This window comes from Macrobrachium nipponense, chromosome 42 (genome assembly GCF_015104395.2).
Source record: "Macrobrachium nipponense isolate FS-2020 chromosome 42, ASM1510439v2, whole genome shotgun sequence".
NCBI lineage: Eukaryota > Metazoa > Arthropoda > Malacostraca > Decapoda > Palaemonidae > Macrobrachium > Macrobrachium nipponense.
In genome coordinates, this window is record NC_061103.1 from 21,105,787 (window position 1) to 21,119,017 (window position 13,231).

At 39.8% G+C, this 13,231-nt stretch overlaps 1 protein-coding gene across 24 annotated transcripts in view; it reads right to left on the reverse strand.

Moving 5' to 3' along the window:
* Positions 1–1,632: 1,632 nt before the first annotated feature.
* LOC135213014 (F-actin-uncapping protein LRRC16A-like) overlaps positions 1,633–13,231 on the reverse strand; it is a 300,836-nt gene continuing 289,237 nt past the window's right edge. For 20 of the 24 annotated variants that reach the window (XM_064246810.1, XM_064246820.1, XM_064246824.1 and 17 more), the window contains one exon: positions 1,633–5,407. In XM_064246810.1, the coding sequence (XP_064102880.1) occupies positions 5,276–5,407 (132 nt within the window). In that variant the 3' untranslated portion in view covers positions 1,633–5,275. The remainder of the gene's footprint in view (positions 5,408–13,231) is intronic. The other 4 variants (XM_064246822.1, XM_064246816.1, XM_064246813.1 and 1 more) reach the window with 2 other exon arrangements.

Here is a 13,231-nt window from a genome sequence, read left to right on the forward strand (position 1 = left end):
TTCTAATTTTTTTGTTTTATTTATAAAATTTGTGATTACATTAATTTTCTGTCGATGTTAGCAATTACAATAAAATCTTTGATGAAACATTGATCAGTTCCAATAATTTTGCTTTCAGAAAGTTCTGTTGAGCATGATTGGCTTTACATTGTAGAATTTGACCTAGTCTATTTTAGTTTATTCTTTGGGTGAAACATTTGAGGTTGAAATAGCAGTTTCTTATACTTTGGATATTACTATATCCAGTAAGGATAATTAGTGGTTTAGTATTTCCTTATATTTTCTGGGGGCATCTAATACTATTTCCGTATCATTTTTTTTTCTTTTAGTATTTTTTCTTGTAAGCTGCTCATTATTATTTAGTAGTTTATGGTGTCGGTAATAATCATATTATGAACGTTGTTAGTTACAATGTAATTTCCTTATTGTGGGTTAGTTTTGGTTTCAACCATCCATCCATTCATCTAATTTTGATGAATGGTTGGCAATTTACAGAATTTCAAAGGAGACTTTCAGGAACATATATTTATATATTATACTTCAGATTTTAATGGCAAATTATGGGCTGTAAATTAAATAAGTGATAAGCAGCCTCATCCACCAAAGGGATTAACAGTAGATGAATGTCTACAGTGGTTTAAGGTTTAAGTGTTGTCTGTGTATTGACATCACACATTAAATCAGCCTGAGGGCCTCCTGATACTTCCGACGACGAATAGATCGAGGAAAAGGCAGGAGACACAGGCACATAGACTCTAGCATCATGGGGTGTGACTGCGAAAGACGACGAAGCATCGGGGCGGGGCGATGAAAACCCTTCCCACAAAGGAAGAGTCGAAACTCTACAATGCTCCCTCTTACTATAAAATAACTTCCACTGCGCTTTAGGCCATGTACGACATTCCGGGCAGGGACTCGTTATGGTACAAACATGAGCATGACACCTACTGCACGTGGAGTGTGGGTCTGTAGCTGAAGAAACGAGAACACGGGAAACCTCAAGTTCCTGGGCACTTACATTGGTGAGGCCGAGATGAAGCAGATGAAGCCATATTAACACTAGCGCGCGCACACACACACACACACACACACACACTCAAAATAGCAAAAACGGGCAAACAACCGGGTATAAAGCTGAGAGAAGGCAACCATGACTCACCCAGGTGGCTAAGAAAAAGATTAAACATGATAGCGTGGGTGCGTGGTCTTTGATCTCAGATTCCTTGCTTTTTCATCTCAAGACTGTTTAACCGGATCCAGCTAGGTGCTAGAAAATTATCCTATTGTTAAGACCGAAGGTTCGTTCGTGTATGAACAACTGTACATACATGCTTGTCTTTCCAATGCAGGGCCAATGAGTGGAAGAAGAAAATGTAAGTGTCAAGATGAGAGCACCTAATGGCTTGGGTGTAAGCAGTTGCTCTCTAAAACCCTCACCTAATGACAAGGAGCCAAGGGCTGTTTGGGAGGTCAAGGGTAACCCCACAAGCCATATGAAAGTAAAATGCTTTATTTTCCCCAATGACAAACAGTGATTCAACTAGCCTGCCCTGTGACTTTAGTTACATTAAGAATTAACATTAGTAATGTATGAGTAGGACCACAAATTAAATTAATACTAAAACAAAACCATAGGAAATAAGTTTTATTAAGGCAGTAGAATAATTGTAAAATATAAAATATTACAAGAAATTTATGTACACTGCAAGGGTAAAACACTGCGCACTGTGACAAAACTGTGGTCACTTATTTTTGGGCTCTCCAGTCAACCCCTATAAAGCAAGAGATAGTGAGAGACAACAGAAGGATGAATGAAAAATAAAAATAAAAGTGGGAGCATTTGATATCACAACTCTATATGACCACTAAAATTTTCCCTAGATTTTCATGGCACAATCTCTTCTCTAACAGCTAACCTGGGAGCTAGGAAAACTGGACATCTGACGACAAAAGCTAGGCAAAATACACCTAATTTCCATAAAAGAAAACCACCAGTACGTACATTATAAAGACAATGATGATATAAAATTATGCAAACCATCATTATAAAAGGCCACACAATTTCACATGACACAATGTTGACATATTGCCAGTTCCTACCGGGCTGTCAGAAACCCTTCAATATGCTTCAATTCATGGGAAAAAATTATTATTCATTACTGAGCCATATAATTCATTCTGGAAAAGATGAATTAATGCCTATCCACAAATATCAAGTATCCAACATTTGCTTTGCAGTGGAAGTATCAAAACTACTTGTGGTATTGCAAATACAGTTTGAAAAGTAATACAAAATTACAAAATGTCAGACCTACTTGTAAATTGTATGAAGCTTTCCAGTTATAGATTGAACGTCCAGCTTCCTCCCTGTCCTTATCTATAAATTGGTCACATAAATGATTACTATAAGAAATACTTTCTATGCCATGATACTAGTTAAAATTTTGTAAAAATGAACCAATAAAAATTATAGGACTGGCATTAGACTGTACACTATTTTATATACTCTAATACATCAAACAATAACTGTGAAAACTAATGATACATAACTGTGGGTTGTGTGTCCATGAAAATGCCATCAACTGACTATAAAACTTTTAAAAGTGTTAATACCTGTGAGTACAAATATTACGAGAAATATGCTGTTGACCCAACACTTGCTCAGTACTCAACAGTACCCCTTAAAACCTTCTTTTTTAAGCTTTTATAAAGATGTATAAACTGACACTACATGATGGAAGTCAAATTGGGATGCTAACATTGAGGTTAAAGGTGGACTGTGCTGAAGTTACAGGCCACAAGGAGATCAGGTGCGTAGGGCTTTAAAAGGTTTACTACAGTGGCTAAAGGAAGATACCAAAATTGTTGTTCTGTTCTACATCTACCTATATGTATATCATTGATACAGACATTGAGGATGCTTTTTGATTTCTTAAAAGTATTGTCTCCAAATGAGCACTCTTAAAACCCTTTGCCACATATGTCCTTTTGTACTGCCACACTGCCCCAATCTATTCCATGTTGCAATTTTCCAGTTCTAATTATATCTTCCTTCTCTAACCACTGCAATCACAATTTTCTGGATCTAGTTAAATCTCCCTTCTCTAACCACTGTAATCAAAACAAGAAACAAAAGACATTACGTATTTGTAAAATAAATTAGTTCAGAATATATTAAAAGCTCCCTGTGAATTAATTCTTAAAACATGCATTTAATGCAAGCATGAATGAATCTACAGGTATCACGTTGAAATTTAATTTTGAACATTTTCAGTATTATATCATACATCTAGCTCCTGTAATTATGCAATTAAACAATTTTACAATACTGTTCAAACTGAGGAACTTCATATATATTTATGTATATATATAGTATATACAGTTATGTATAATATTCAAGAGCTTGCCTCTTTTTCAACTACATGCAAATGAGCTGAAGACAGACTCCTGATGATTAACCATAAAAACTAGCTGTGAAGACAGTACTTGTAGCATAACAGCTTTTCATTTACACCTCGAGCAGAATTCATCACAGATACACTACTGTTCACCATCATTAGAACCCTCAAAAGTAATATATCAATAATAAGAAGGAAAAATAATCACAATTGGTACCTAACTTTGAGAAATAGAGACAGTTACAATGATTGTGAAAATCACTCTCTTGGCACAAAGCTCTGAAGATGAAATTCCCTTAAGCCTTAGCTGAATCTAGTAGTGCAAGACAGTTTGTTTTTGAGACTCCTAAAAGTGAATGGCCATCTGGTTCCCTGCAATATCAATTATATCTGAATTCAGTTTTATAGTGCAATTCCATAAAAAATTAACTGTTTTTATGCACTTGAAAGATATACGTACTGCTGTTTACTAAATACAGATCTCAAATTTCTGTACAAGACTCCTTTTTAATGCATACTAAATTCTTACATTACTGCAATGCAATCAATTTGATCAAAAGCATTCACCAAGTGTAGACATAAATGCATTATATCCTTTCAATTTAAGGGCTCCCTGACAAAGCAGTATTCAGGGAATTTAATCCAGTATTTTAGAAGTTTATGCTTATACCTTAAATGCTTAAAGCAAAAAAAAAAAAATGCAATATTGTATATATATAAACAACAATGATGAACAGATTTACAATGCATTGCCAAAATCACTGTCAAAATGGGGATGCTTTAATCCAAAGCTAGCTGAGCGAATCAACATTGTGAAAATGTCACCAGGCATATTACATCTCATTTTAATCCAGTGGATTACTCTTTTACCAGTGACAAATATTATCAAAAACTTTCATCATTGTTGTACAAACAATCACAAAATCTGACAAATATAAATATGAAATTGCTTTTCTTTCGACTTATCTTGTTTTCACAATTATACATAAAACCAATATCAAAGCTACACATATAAATTGCACTTTCATCTCTATACAAATAATTACATGACAGCAACAATTCTCTAGAATGAAAATCACTTGCAAAAATAACATTGGTAAACTAATTCTAAAGTAGGATTTACACAATTATGAAGGACAGGAAATATCTAACATCTGAATTCCCTCCTTTTCTCTTTTAAGTTGTGCATGCAAAATTTCCAATTTTGTTTCAAGAGATTTCCTAAAATGGCAGTGTAATAATGCTGAATCTGTACATAATTTACACCAAATTTCTAGGGTTTATAGGACAATATAAGCTACCTGAAACTTTCTAAAGCATTAAGTTTTTCTAAAAATGCCACAATTTTGGCAATTTTTTAAAAATCAATACTGGTGGAAATTCATGTATCTTGACTTAGTAAAAATCCCTCTGTAGAAACTAATTAAGCATCCATTTCTAAATACTTTATGCATGCAACCATACATTAATATAACAATAGGATTTGATTTTTAACAAACCTGCAGTGCAGAGGGACCCAGAAGTCAATGACAAGTAGCAAGGGCATCTCTTTGGTAAATTCTCAAAGATGACACATCACAATCTTTAACAACAACATTTCCTAAAAACAACAGTAGCAACAAATCCTATTCCACCCAACCACGTACTGTATATGGTAGGTTCTTCTTGATGAAGTCCCCCAACCCCTCCCTCCCCAAAAAATTTACAGAATACTGTACTATTAAAATAACTAGAATATTTACAGTTAGCTATGTCTCTTAGATCTGACACAGATACAGTAATCAAAAGACAGTCTGACTATTTATCACTTGTGAAAGTCCGTGCTTAAGATCACACCATTCAGAATGGCTCAATAAAAATTCAGCTCCGACATTGTGCTATACATTGACGACATCCTCTAAAGCAAGGTCAGTGGTGAGGACATGCTTATGTGAAGTCTGGCGGTGTAAAGGAGGACCCGAAGAGGATGCTGTCCCATGCTCACCGTCCACTAAAGTCTCCTCCAGCTCCTGTTAAGTTGAATAGCAAAGAACATTCATTAAAATCACACTCACACCCAACATTCTTTTTATTCCAATAAAAATAACTGTTATTTCTCACAGTGTTGCATTTATTTGTGGACTATGCATTTATAAACTGATTTAGAACAATTCAAATCGATTCACCTAATGAAATCTAATTACTTCAATGCAGGTCGAGTTTTCGATTCAATCTTCTGAGTTTTATTTGCTCATGCAACATGCACAGACATTGCAGGTACTCTATACTCATGTGCTTTTACAAATGTAATTTTACAAAGAGTTCACATTTTTTATACTCCAAAAAGTTATATACTGCAGGTGATTTAAAGGTAAGCGTACAATATTGAAATTAATTGTTAATGTTATATGGTATAAATATTTCTTTTGCTCCTAAGTAAAAGATGTTTAAAGGTAATTCTTTGTAAAGTTTTTCTGCCTAACTTTCAAGAATGAAAAAATATCTGAATTACATTGCAGGTTAGGCTTGTTTACAAGGCAAAGCTTACGAGGCACTGAATTTCCCAGATCCAATAAAATGTACCACCCTAGGCCTTGCATCCAATTTTTACTGAAAATCATTTAATCAGACCAATTAGTTAACACAGTTAACCTACCAAGAGACGGTCTGAAGAGCATGTTCTCATTAACTGATGACTGATAAATTAAGGGGCAACTAGCTACTTTTGAGTAAAAAATGAAAAAAAAAATTTCAGATTATTTCATTTGATGTTCAGGGGTATATGTATAATTTTTAAATTGACAGTACACCTAATCGGAGAATATGATTCTAATACTTGAAGAAATTATGTATACATTTATAGACCCAAATCTTCTGTAAGCTCTAACCATTCTTCACAAAAGTGACTTTGCAATATTTTTTACTAAACTTTCAAATTTGGGAAGGAATTGATTCCAAGTGCTTAAGTGGACTCTATGGAATGCATCCCCACGGTATGTCAATTGAACATCTTTAGTAGCTTGAGTTATAAAGTTTTTGTTTCCTTCTGTACTAATTGCAGTGAATACTGAAGGTTGATGTTCTGCAAAGGCAGGTTAGTTGGGAGATGACCATCCTTGAAATGAGGTCCTGAGAGAGAAAGCAAGAGAAGGCACAGCAGAATCATAAACAATTTGCACTGGCAAAGTTGAAGATAAGTCATGGGTGCTGAGCTGAATATGAATATAAAATTTAGGCCAAAGGCCAAGCACTGGTACCTATGAGGTCATTCAGTGCTGAAATGGAAATATTCAGTAAAGGGATTGAAAGGTGTACCAGGAGGAAAAACTCGCAGTTGCACTATGAATCGAGTATTAGGAGAGGATGGAAAGTAAGAAGAAGAAAGAGACTATTTAAGGAGGTACAGTAAAAGGAACAAAAGTGGTTGCAGCTAGGGGCCGAAGGCACACTGCAAAAAACCTTAAGTAATGCCTACGCTGCACTGCACGAGGAAATCATGGGAGCAGTTGGATATAAATGGGACAGTACAGGCCTTAGGCACCAGTGCCACTGGGACCATGTGCGATGGGAGCAGTGGGCCCCAAGATTTCACCTTTTAAATTTGTCAAAGGCACAGGCATACGAGTCAAGAGTGACAAATGCCTTGAGCTGTTCCTGGAACACCAAGGCCAGCCTCTTCTTGAGATAGCAATGCCAAACACATCTACTGATCACAGGAACTCCAATAAAGATGGAGGTATGGGTGTCAAGGCAGAAGGCGGCTCAAAGCAAGTACTACTAAGCACAAATCCAGAGACCAAGGGGCAAGTGACAGACACAGGAAAATACCCCAAGGGGATAATATGGCGAAAATTGAGTAAAGGAGGATTCCAAGTGGACTAAGGCTTCATCACAGTAGAAACAAGGGGTTCAGATCAGAAAAGACTAATGTATCCTACTCTGGGCGCTCCTGATATGAAGGAGGCGGCATTGAGGACAAATTAGTTTTGTCCAATGAGTAGTCTTAACAATGAACTAACTACTAGCAAAAGCAAAGTGCTAACTTTTACATAAAGTTGCCATTAGCCCAGAAGGCAAAATAACCCTCTATATAAAAATTCACACACCAATACATTAAAACATGTATTGGAACCAATACTGAAATAAATGGCAAATGGACACGGTAAAATAAAAAAATGTAGCTATCCATAGAGAACAAAATTTGCACATGCACTAGTAAAGACATATGGAGGAATGAGCTAGAAACTTTCCAATATCCTGAAGCATGGTCTGGGCATGCACAGTGTGGTCTTTCACTTTTCAAGAACAAGTTGATGCAGTTTGGTAATCTTGCATGGAGGAAGGCTATTAACAGATTTATGAGTTTGTTTGAACAAATTAAATTAAGCTGAAGTGTTGATAAAGTACTTGAATAGTTCTATAAAAATCTTGTTGAACGGCTGAAAAATATGCATTGACAAAATTTCAGTTGAAAAAAAAATATATATTATCTATATATATATATATATATAGATATATATATATATATAAAGGAACTCAAATTTTGTAACTGCAGGCAACATACATGCCTGAATCAAATGAAAACAATCCTTTCTTCAAAGATTAGAAATCCAGTAAGATTTGAATGCCAAGGAACATTTATTATTCAAGGTCTGATAGTTTCCTTTAAAAAAAAAAAAAGTAAGACCATCATTGTTTCACAAGTAGACACTTAGATGTGATACTAATAAAACTTGATTAGAATATAAAGTGTTTGTAAGTATACTGTATTGGATGGAATACAAGATCCACTTAAAAAATGGGCTAAAAAATACCAAATTTGTAACTAATTTGTATTTTTCATAACTAACAAACCTGAGGTCTTAACATTAGGATTTACTAGCGCCAAGCTGGAAAGGAAACGGTAGAATTAAAATTACACTTGTGAGATCCAGGGACTAATGGCATCTATACCAGGTCACGGGGCATGTATACCCAGAATGCCCACGGCTACCTGTGACCCATCAGTTATATTTCTAACCCAGTTTAGACTGCTAGAGGGGTGGTTCGAGGTGGGCCTTTAACTGTTAAGACCTCAGGTTTGTTAGTTATGAAAAATACAAATTAGTTACAAATTTGGTATTTGTTCATACACGAAACAAACCTTCGGTCTTAACATTAGGATAGACTTACTATTGGAGGGAGGTAAGTCTCTACAACTGACTGGAAGTTTGCCACCTTATCCATTTCCGAAATAATATAGGGAAATTCTAGAGAATGGACAATGAACCTAGGACCAAAGAATATAAGACGGATCTATTGGTTTCCTCCACTGGGTGTAGATACCATTCTACTGTTTACTCTTGTCCCTTGCGACTGGATACACCTTCACCCCTCTTTCCATTTTATCCAGAGGGGTGTGTTGCTACTGAAAAGTATATCATCAGCTAAGATAGCTTCACAGTATGGCTGACCATCTCACCTGCATCTAGTCCGTTCCAGCACATGACGGTACTCTCCTTCATATTGCCCGTAGTTAAAGGAGTAGGAAGAAAGTAGTAAAGAAAAAAGACCAGTCATCCCATTCATTCTACTTTCATACCTTCATCTAGACTAGACGCAAACTGACCCGCCAGGGGCACTGGATGAACTATATCACTTGTTGGGCCGCCACCACTGGACCCAAGGAAAAGGTGTCCAAGGATCTATGGGCAACATCTTTCAAATAAAATGAGGTGAAAGTTGTTTGGCGCTTCCACACGCCAGCTTTCAGAATTTTATCCACAGACATGTTCTTCTTAAATGCTAGGGAAGCACTCACACCCCTGATGGTCATGAGCTCTAGCTCCCACCTGGCTATCTGACCCTCTGTCTTCTGCAGTATAAGCATTTCTGATTGTCTCCCTTAGCCAAAATGATATTGTATTCTTGGACACTTCCTTCTTGTTCCGTCCTGTACTTACGAACAACAACCTCTGGCACCCCGGCCTGAGGTGCCTTGTTCTCTTTAAGTACTCCCTTAGTGCCCTGACGGGGCACAGGAGCATTTCAGCTTTGTCGTTGTCTACAAAGTCTGCCAAGGAAGGTATGGTAAAGGAGTCGAATCTGCCGTCTACTATTGTTGGATTTTGGGTCTTTGCCACGAATTCTGGGACAAACTCACACACCATTGATCTCCAACCTCTCGAGTGCTTTATGAGATATGAGAGGCCATGTAGCTCCCCCACCCTTTGGTTGAAGCCAGGGCCAATAAGAAGACTGTCTTCAGGGTCAGGCTCCTATCCGTGGACTGCCTTAGTGGTTCGTAAGGGGGTTTTGTCAGACTACTCAGTACCTTGGTCAATTCCCAATCTGGGGTTTTTAGCTCCTTTGGTGGCATGACTGTTCAAAGCTCCTCATGCAGCATGGCCAAACTCCCATGAAGACGATATGTCCACTCCTTTCATTCGTAAGACTTCGAGGCTAGAGCAGCCCTGTACCCCTTCACTGCAGATACAGACATATGTTTTTCTGTTCTGAGATATATCAGAAAGTCTGCTAACTGCTGAATAGTGGTACCGAGTGGAGACACGTTCCCCCTACGACACCAATCACAGTATGCTGACCACTTCCCCTTGGTTAAAGTATACTGTCGCAGATGATTTTCTGATATTACCCTGCCAGCTGAGTTTGCTGCTTTTCTGCGAAAACCCTCGCTCTCGGAGGAGATACTTGACAGTCTCCACCCGTGAAGCGATAGGGACTTCACCGACTGGTGGTACCTCTCCACGTGAGGCTGACACAGAAGGTTGCTCCATGGAGGTAACTCTCTTGGCACATCTACTAGGAGTTCCAGTAGGTCTGGAAACCACTCTGCTTTCGGCCATAACGGGGCTACCAGGGTCATCTTGAGGTTCTGAGACCGCATTACCCTGTTCAGAACCTGACGGATTAGACAAAATGGAGGAAATGCGTACACGGTCCAGATTGTCCCAGGGTGTTGTAGCGCATCTTCTGCTGCTGCCTCTGCGTCCGGGACTACTGAACAATACACTTCCAACTTTTTGTTGTACCTGGTTGCGAATAGGTCTATGATCGGTCCTTCCCACAACATGAGCATCCTGTCCACTACCTGTTGGTGTAGGGACCACTCCGTTCCCAGAATCTGATCCCTGCGGCTCAACTTGTCGGCCACTATGTTTTCTTTTTCCCGGAATATACCTGGCCTTGATGTCTACCAGGTTCTCTATAGCCCACTGGTGAAGTTGAACTGTCATCACATGTAACTGCCGAGAAACTAGGCCTCCTTGCTTGTTTATATAAGCTACTACTGTGGTGTTGTCTGACATCAATACCACCGAGTGTCCCTTTACTCTCTCCCTGAATTCTTGTAGAGCCAGGAAAGCTGCTTTCAACTCCAGCACGTTTATATGGAGTTCTCTGTCCTTGCAACTCCATTTTGCTGACACCATCAACTCCTCCATATGGGCTCCCCAGCCTTCTAGTGATGCATCCGAGAACAGCAAGAGGTCTGGGGAGGATTGTTGAAGGGGGACACCACTGTCAGATTGTCGTCGTCCACCCACCACAGCAAGTCTTTCCTCACTTCTGCCGACAAGGGAATTTGCTCGTACGGGTGATCTACTGTTGGTGACCAAAACTCCTTCATCCTCCATTGTAGGGACCGCAGGTGTAGCCTTCCTTGTGGTACTAGCTTCTCCAGGGAGGTTAGGATTCCCAGCACCACCTGCCACTGTCTTGCTGGCTGTGTCTGCTTTCCCAGAAAGGCATTCACCACTTGTTTGCATTTCTGTACTCTTTGGTCTGTCGGGAATACTTTGGCTTGTGTTGTGTCTATCACCATCCCAGATATTCCAACGTGACTTGGGATCCAGCTGCGACTTCTGCTGATTCACCACAATACCTAGGCTGTGACAAAGCTGCAGGAGGGCCGCCTGTCCCTGAGTAATTTCTCCCGGCTGGACTTTGCTATCACCAGCCAATCGTCCAGATATCTTATCAGCCTGATCCCCTGAGCGTGCGCCCATGCCGACACGAGGGTGAACACTCTTGTAAAAACTTGAGGAGACGTTGTCAATCCGAAGCACAGGACCTTGAACTCGAAAGCTTTCCCTGCAAGACTGAAGCGGAGAAATTTCCTTGAAGACTGATGGACTGGTATCTGAAAGTATGCGTCCTTTAGATCGACTGTCAGCATAAAGTCTCCGATTCTGACTGCTTGTAGAACCGTTTTCGGAGTTTCCATCTTGAAACTGGTTTTCCTTATAAACAGATTCAGCGTTGACAGGTCTATTACTGTCCTCCACTCCCCGTTGGCTTTGGGTACCAGGAAAAATCTGCTGTAGAAGCCTTTGTCGGACTGCATACTTGTTGCACAGCTCCTTTTTCCATCATCTTCTTCACTTCGTCCTGCAGAATAGTGGCCTTCTGAGATTTGTGGGCTAAGTGACGTGGGGTAATGGTTGATCTGTCAGGGGCGGGGTTACCTCGAACGGAATACAAATACCCGATCCTGAGAACATCCACCACCCACTGCTCTGCCCCTAGTTCCTGCCACACCTTCCAGTGATTTGCCAGGCAACCCCCCACTGGTGTGGCCGAGTGATGGGAGGCGCCCATCCTATCTTCTTGAGCCTCTCCCCCTTCCCCTATTGCCCCTTCCTCTGTTTGTTTTCTATTGTGAAAGGGCCGATGAGTTATCCTCTTTGGGGAAGAGGGTCTTGTGACTCTATTAGGGATGCTATGTCTCACTGGTTTTCTTTCGAGACATCTGCTGTTGTCTTCCCTCCAAAGGAATAGTTTGACTGTTAGAGGTTTTCCTAACTGCCTGTTGCACCAACCTATCGTTAGTGTCCATCCTTCTTCTATCTATCGCTTCTTCCAGTATGACCTCTGGCAACAGTAGTTGCGATTCCAGATATCCCCATTCCTCATTGCTAACAGGGAATCCAAATCCACATTGCGGCTTAGTCTAGCCAATGCTGCATCTCTCCTCATTAGCAGGATATTTGCCCAAACATTGGCACTTACGTTTGTCAGGTACGCAATCGCCTTGGACCCTGACTGTAGTAATCTAATGAACAATGGTTCATCTACTACTTTCCTTGTTTTGCTTCCGAGGATGCAATTTTCGCCACTGCTGTTGACCAAAGGTCTAACCAGGACGCAGCCTGAAAGACAGAAGAAGCTGTTGCTTCTAACGTGGCAGCCTCTTGGTACGTCATCGAAGGGCACTCCATTTTAACCTGATCCAAGGTTAATCCAGGCCTTAACCTTACAACATTAGGGTTCATTTGTCTAGACAGCAAAGGGACCTTCGGTGTCGTATAATATTTCCTTTGCTTTATCATTGGAGGGGGAATAAATTTAAATGAAATGATCTATTAGATCTTAAGGAATTATCCCTCCCTGCAATCTTTGCGTTTACGTGTTGCAAGACCGATTCCGCATGACTAAAAAGAACAAGGCAATTCATACGACACCTTGGTATCCCTCTTTAGTCCAAACGCCATGTCAATTCCAGGAGGAAGCATACTGGCCGGTGTTTCTGTCTTCTCCGAAAGGCTATTGAATTGACGAATCAAATCAATAACCTCTGCATACGAGGCCAGAAACTCTTGGTTTTCTCCTTCCTCCGGCTCTAGTGTACCACTCTCCGTCACGAGAGATGTTGTCTCGCCCCTATCTTCTGACAGACGGCCCGGAATTCCACGGCCGCCTGCCCCTACGGCCGCGGCCTCTTTGATCTTTGCTGGCCGCTGTTGGCTCGATCCCAGATAGTCAGCAGGGGAACGAGAACGTCTCACTCTTTCTCTGCTCACGGATCTAGAGCGAGAATCTCGTCTAGAGCTCCAAGATGAAGGCTCCCTTAAGAC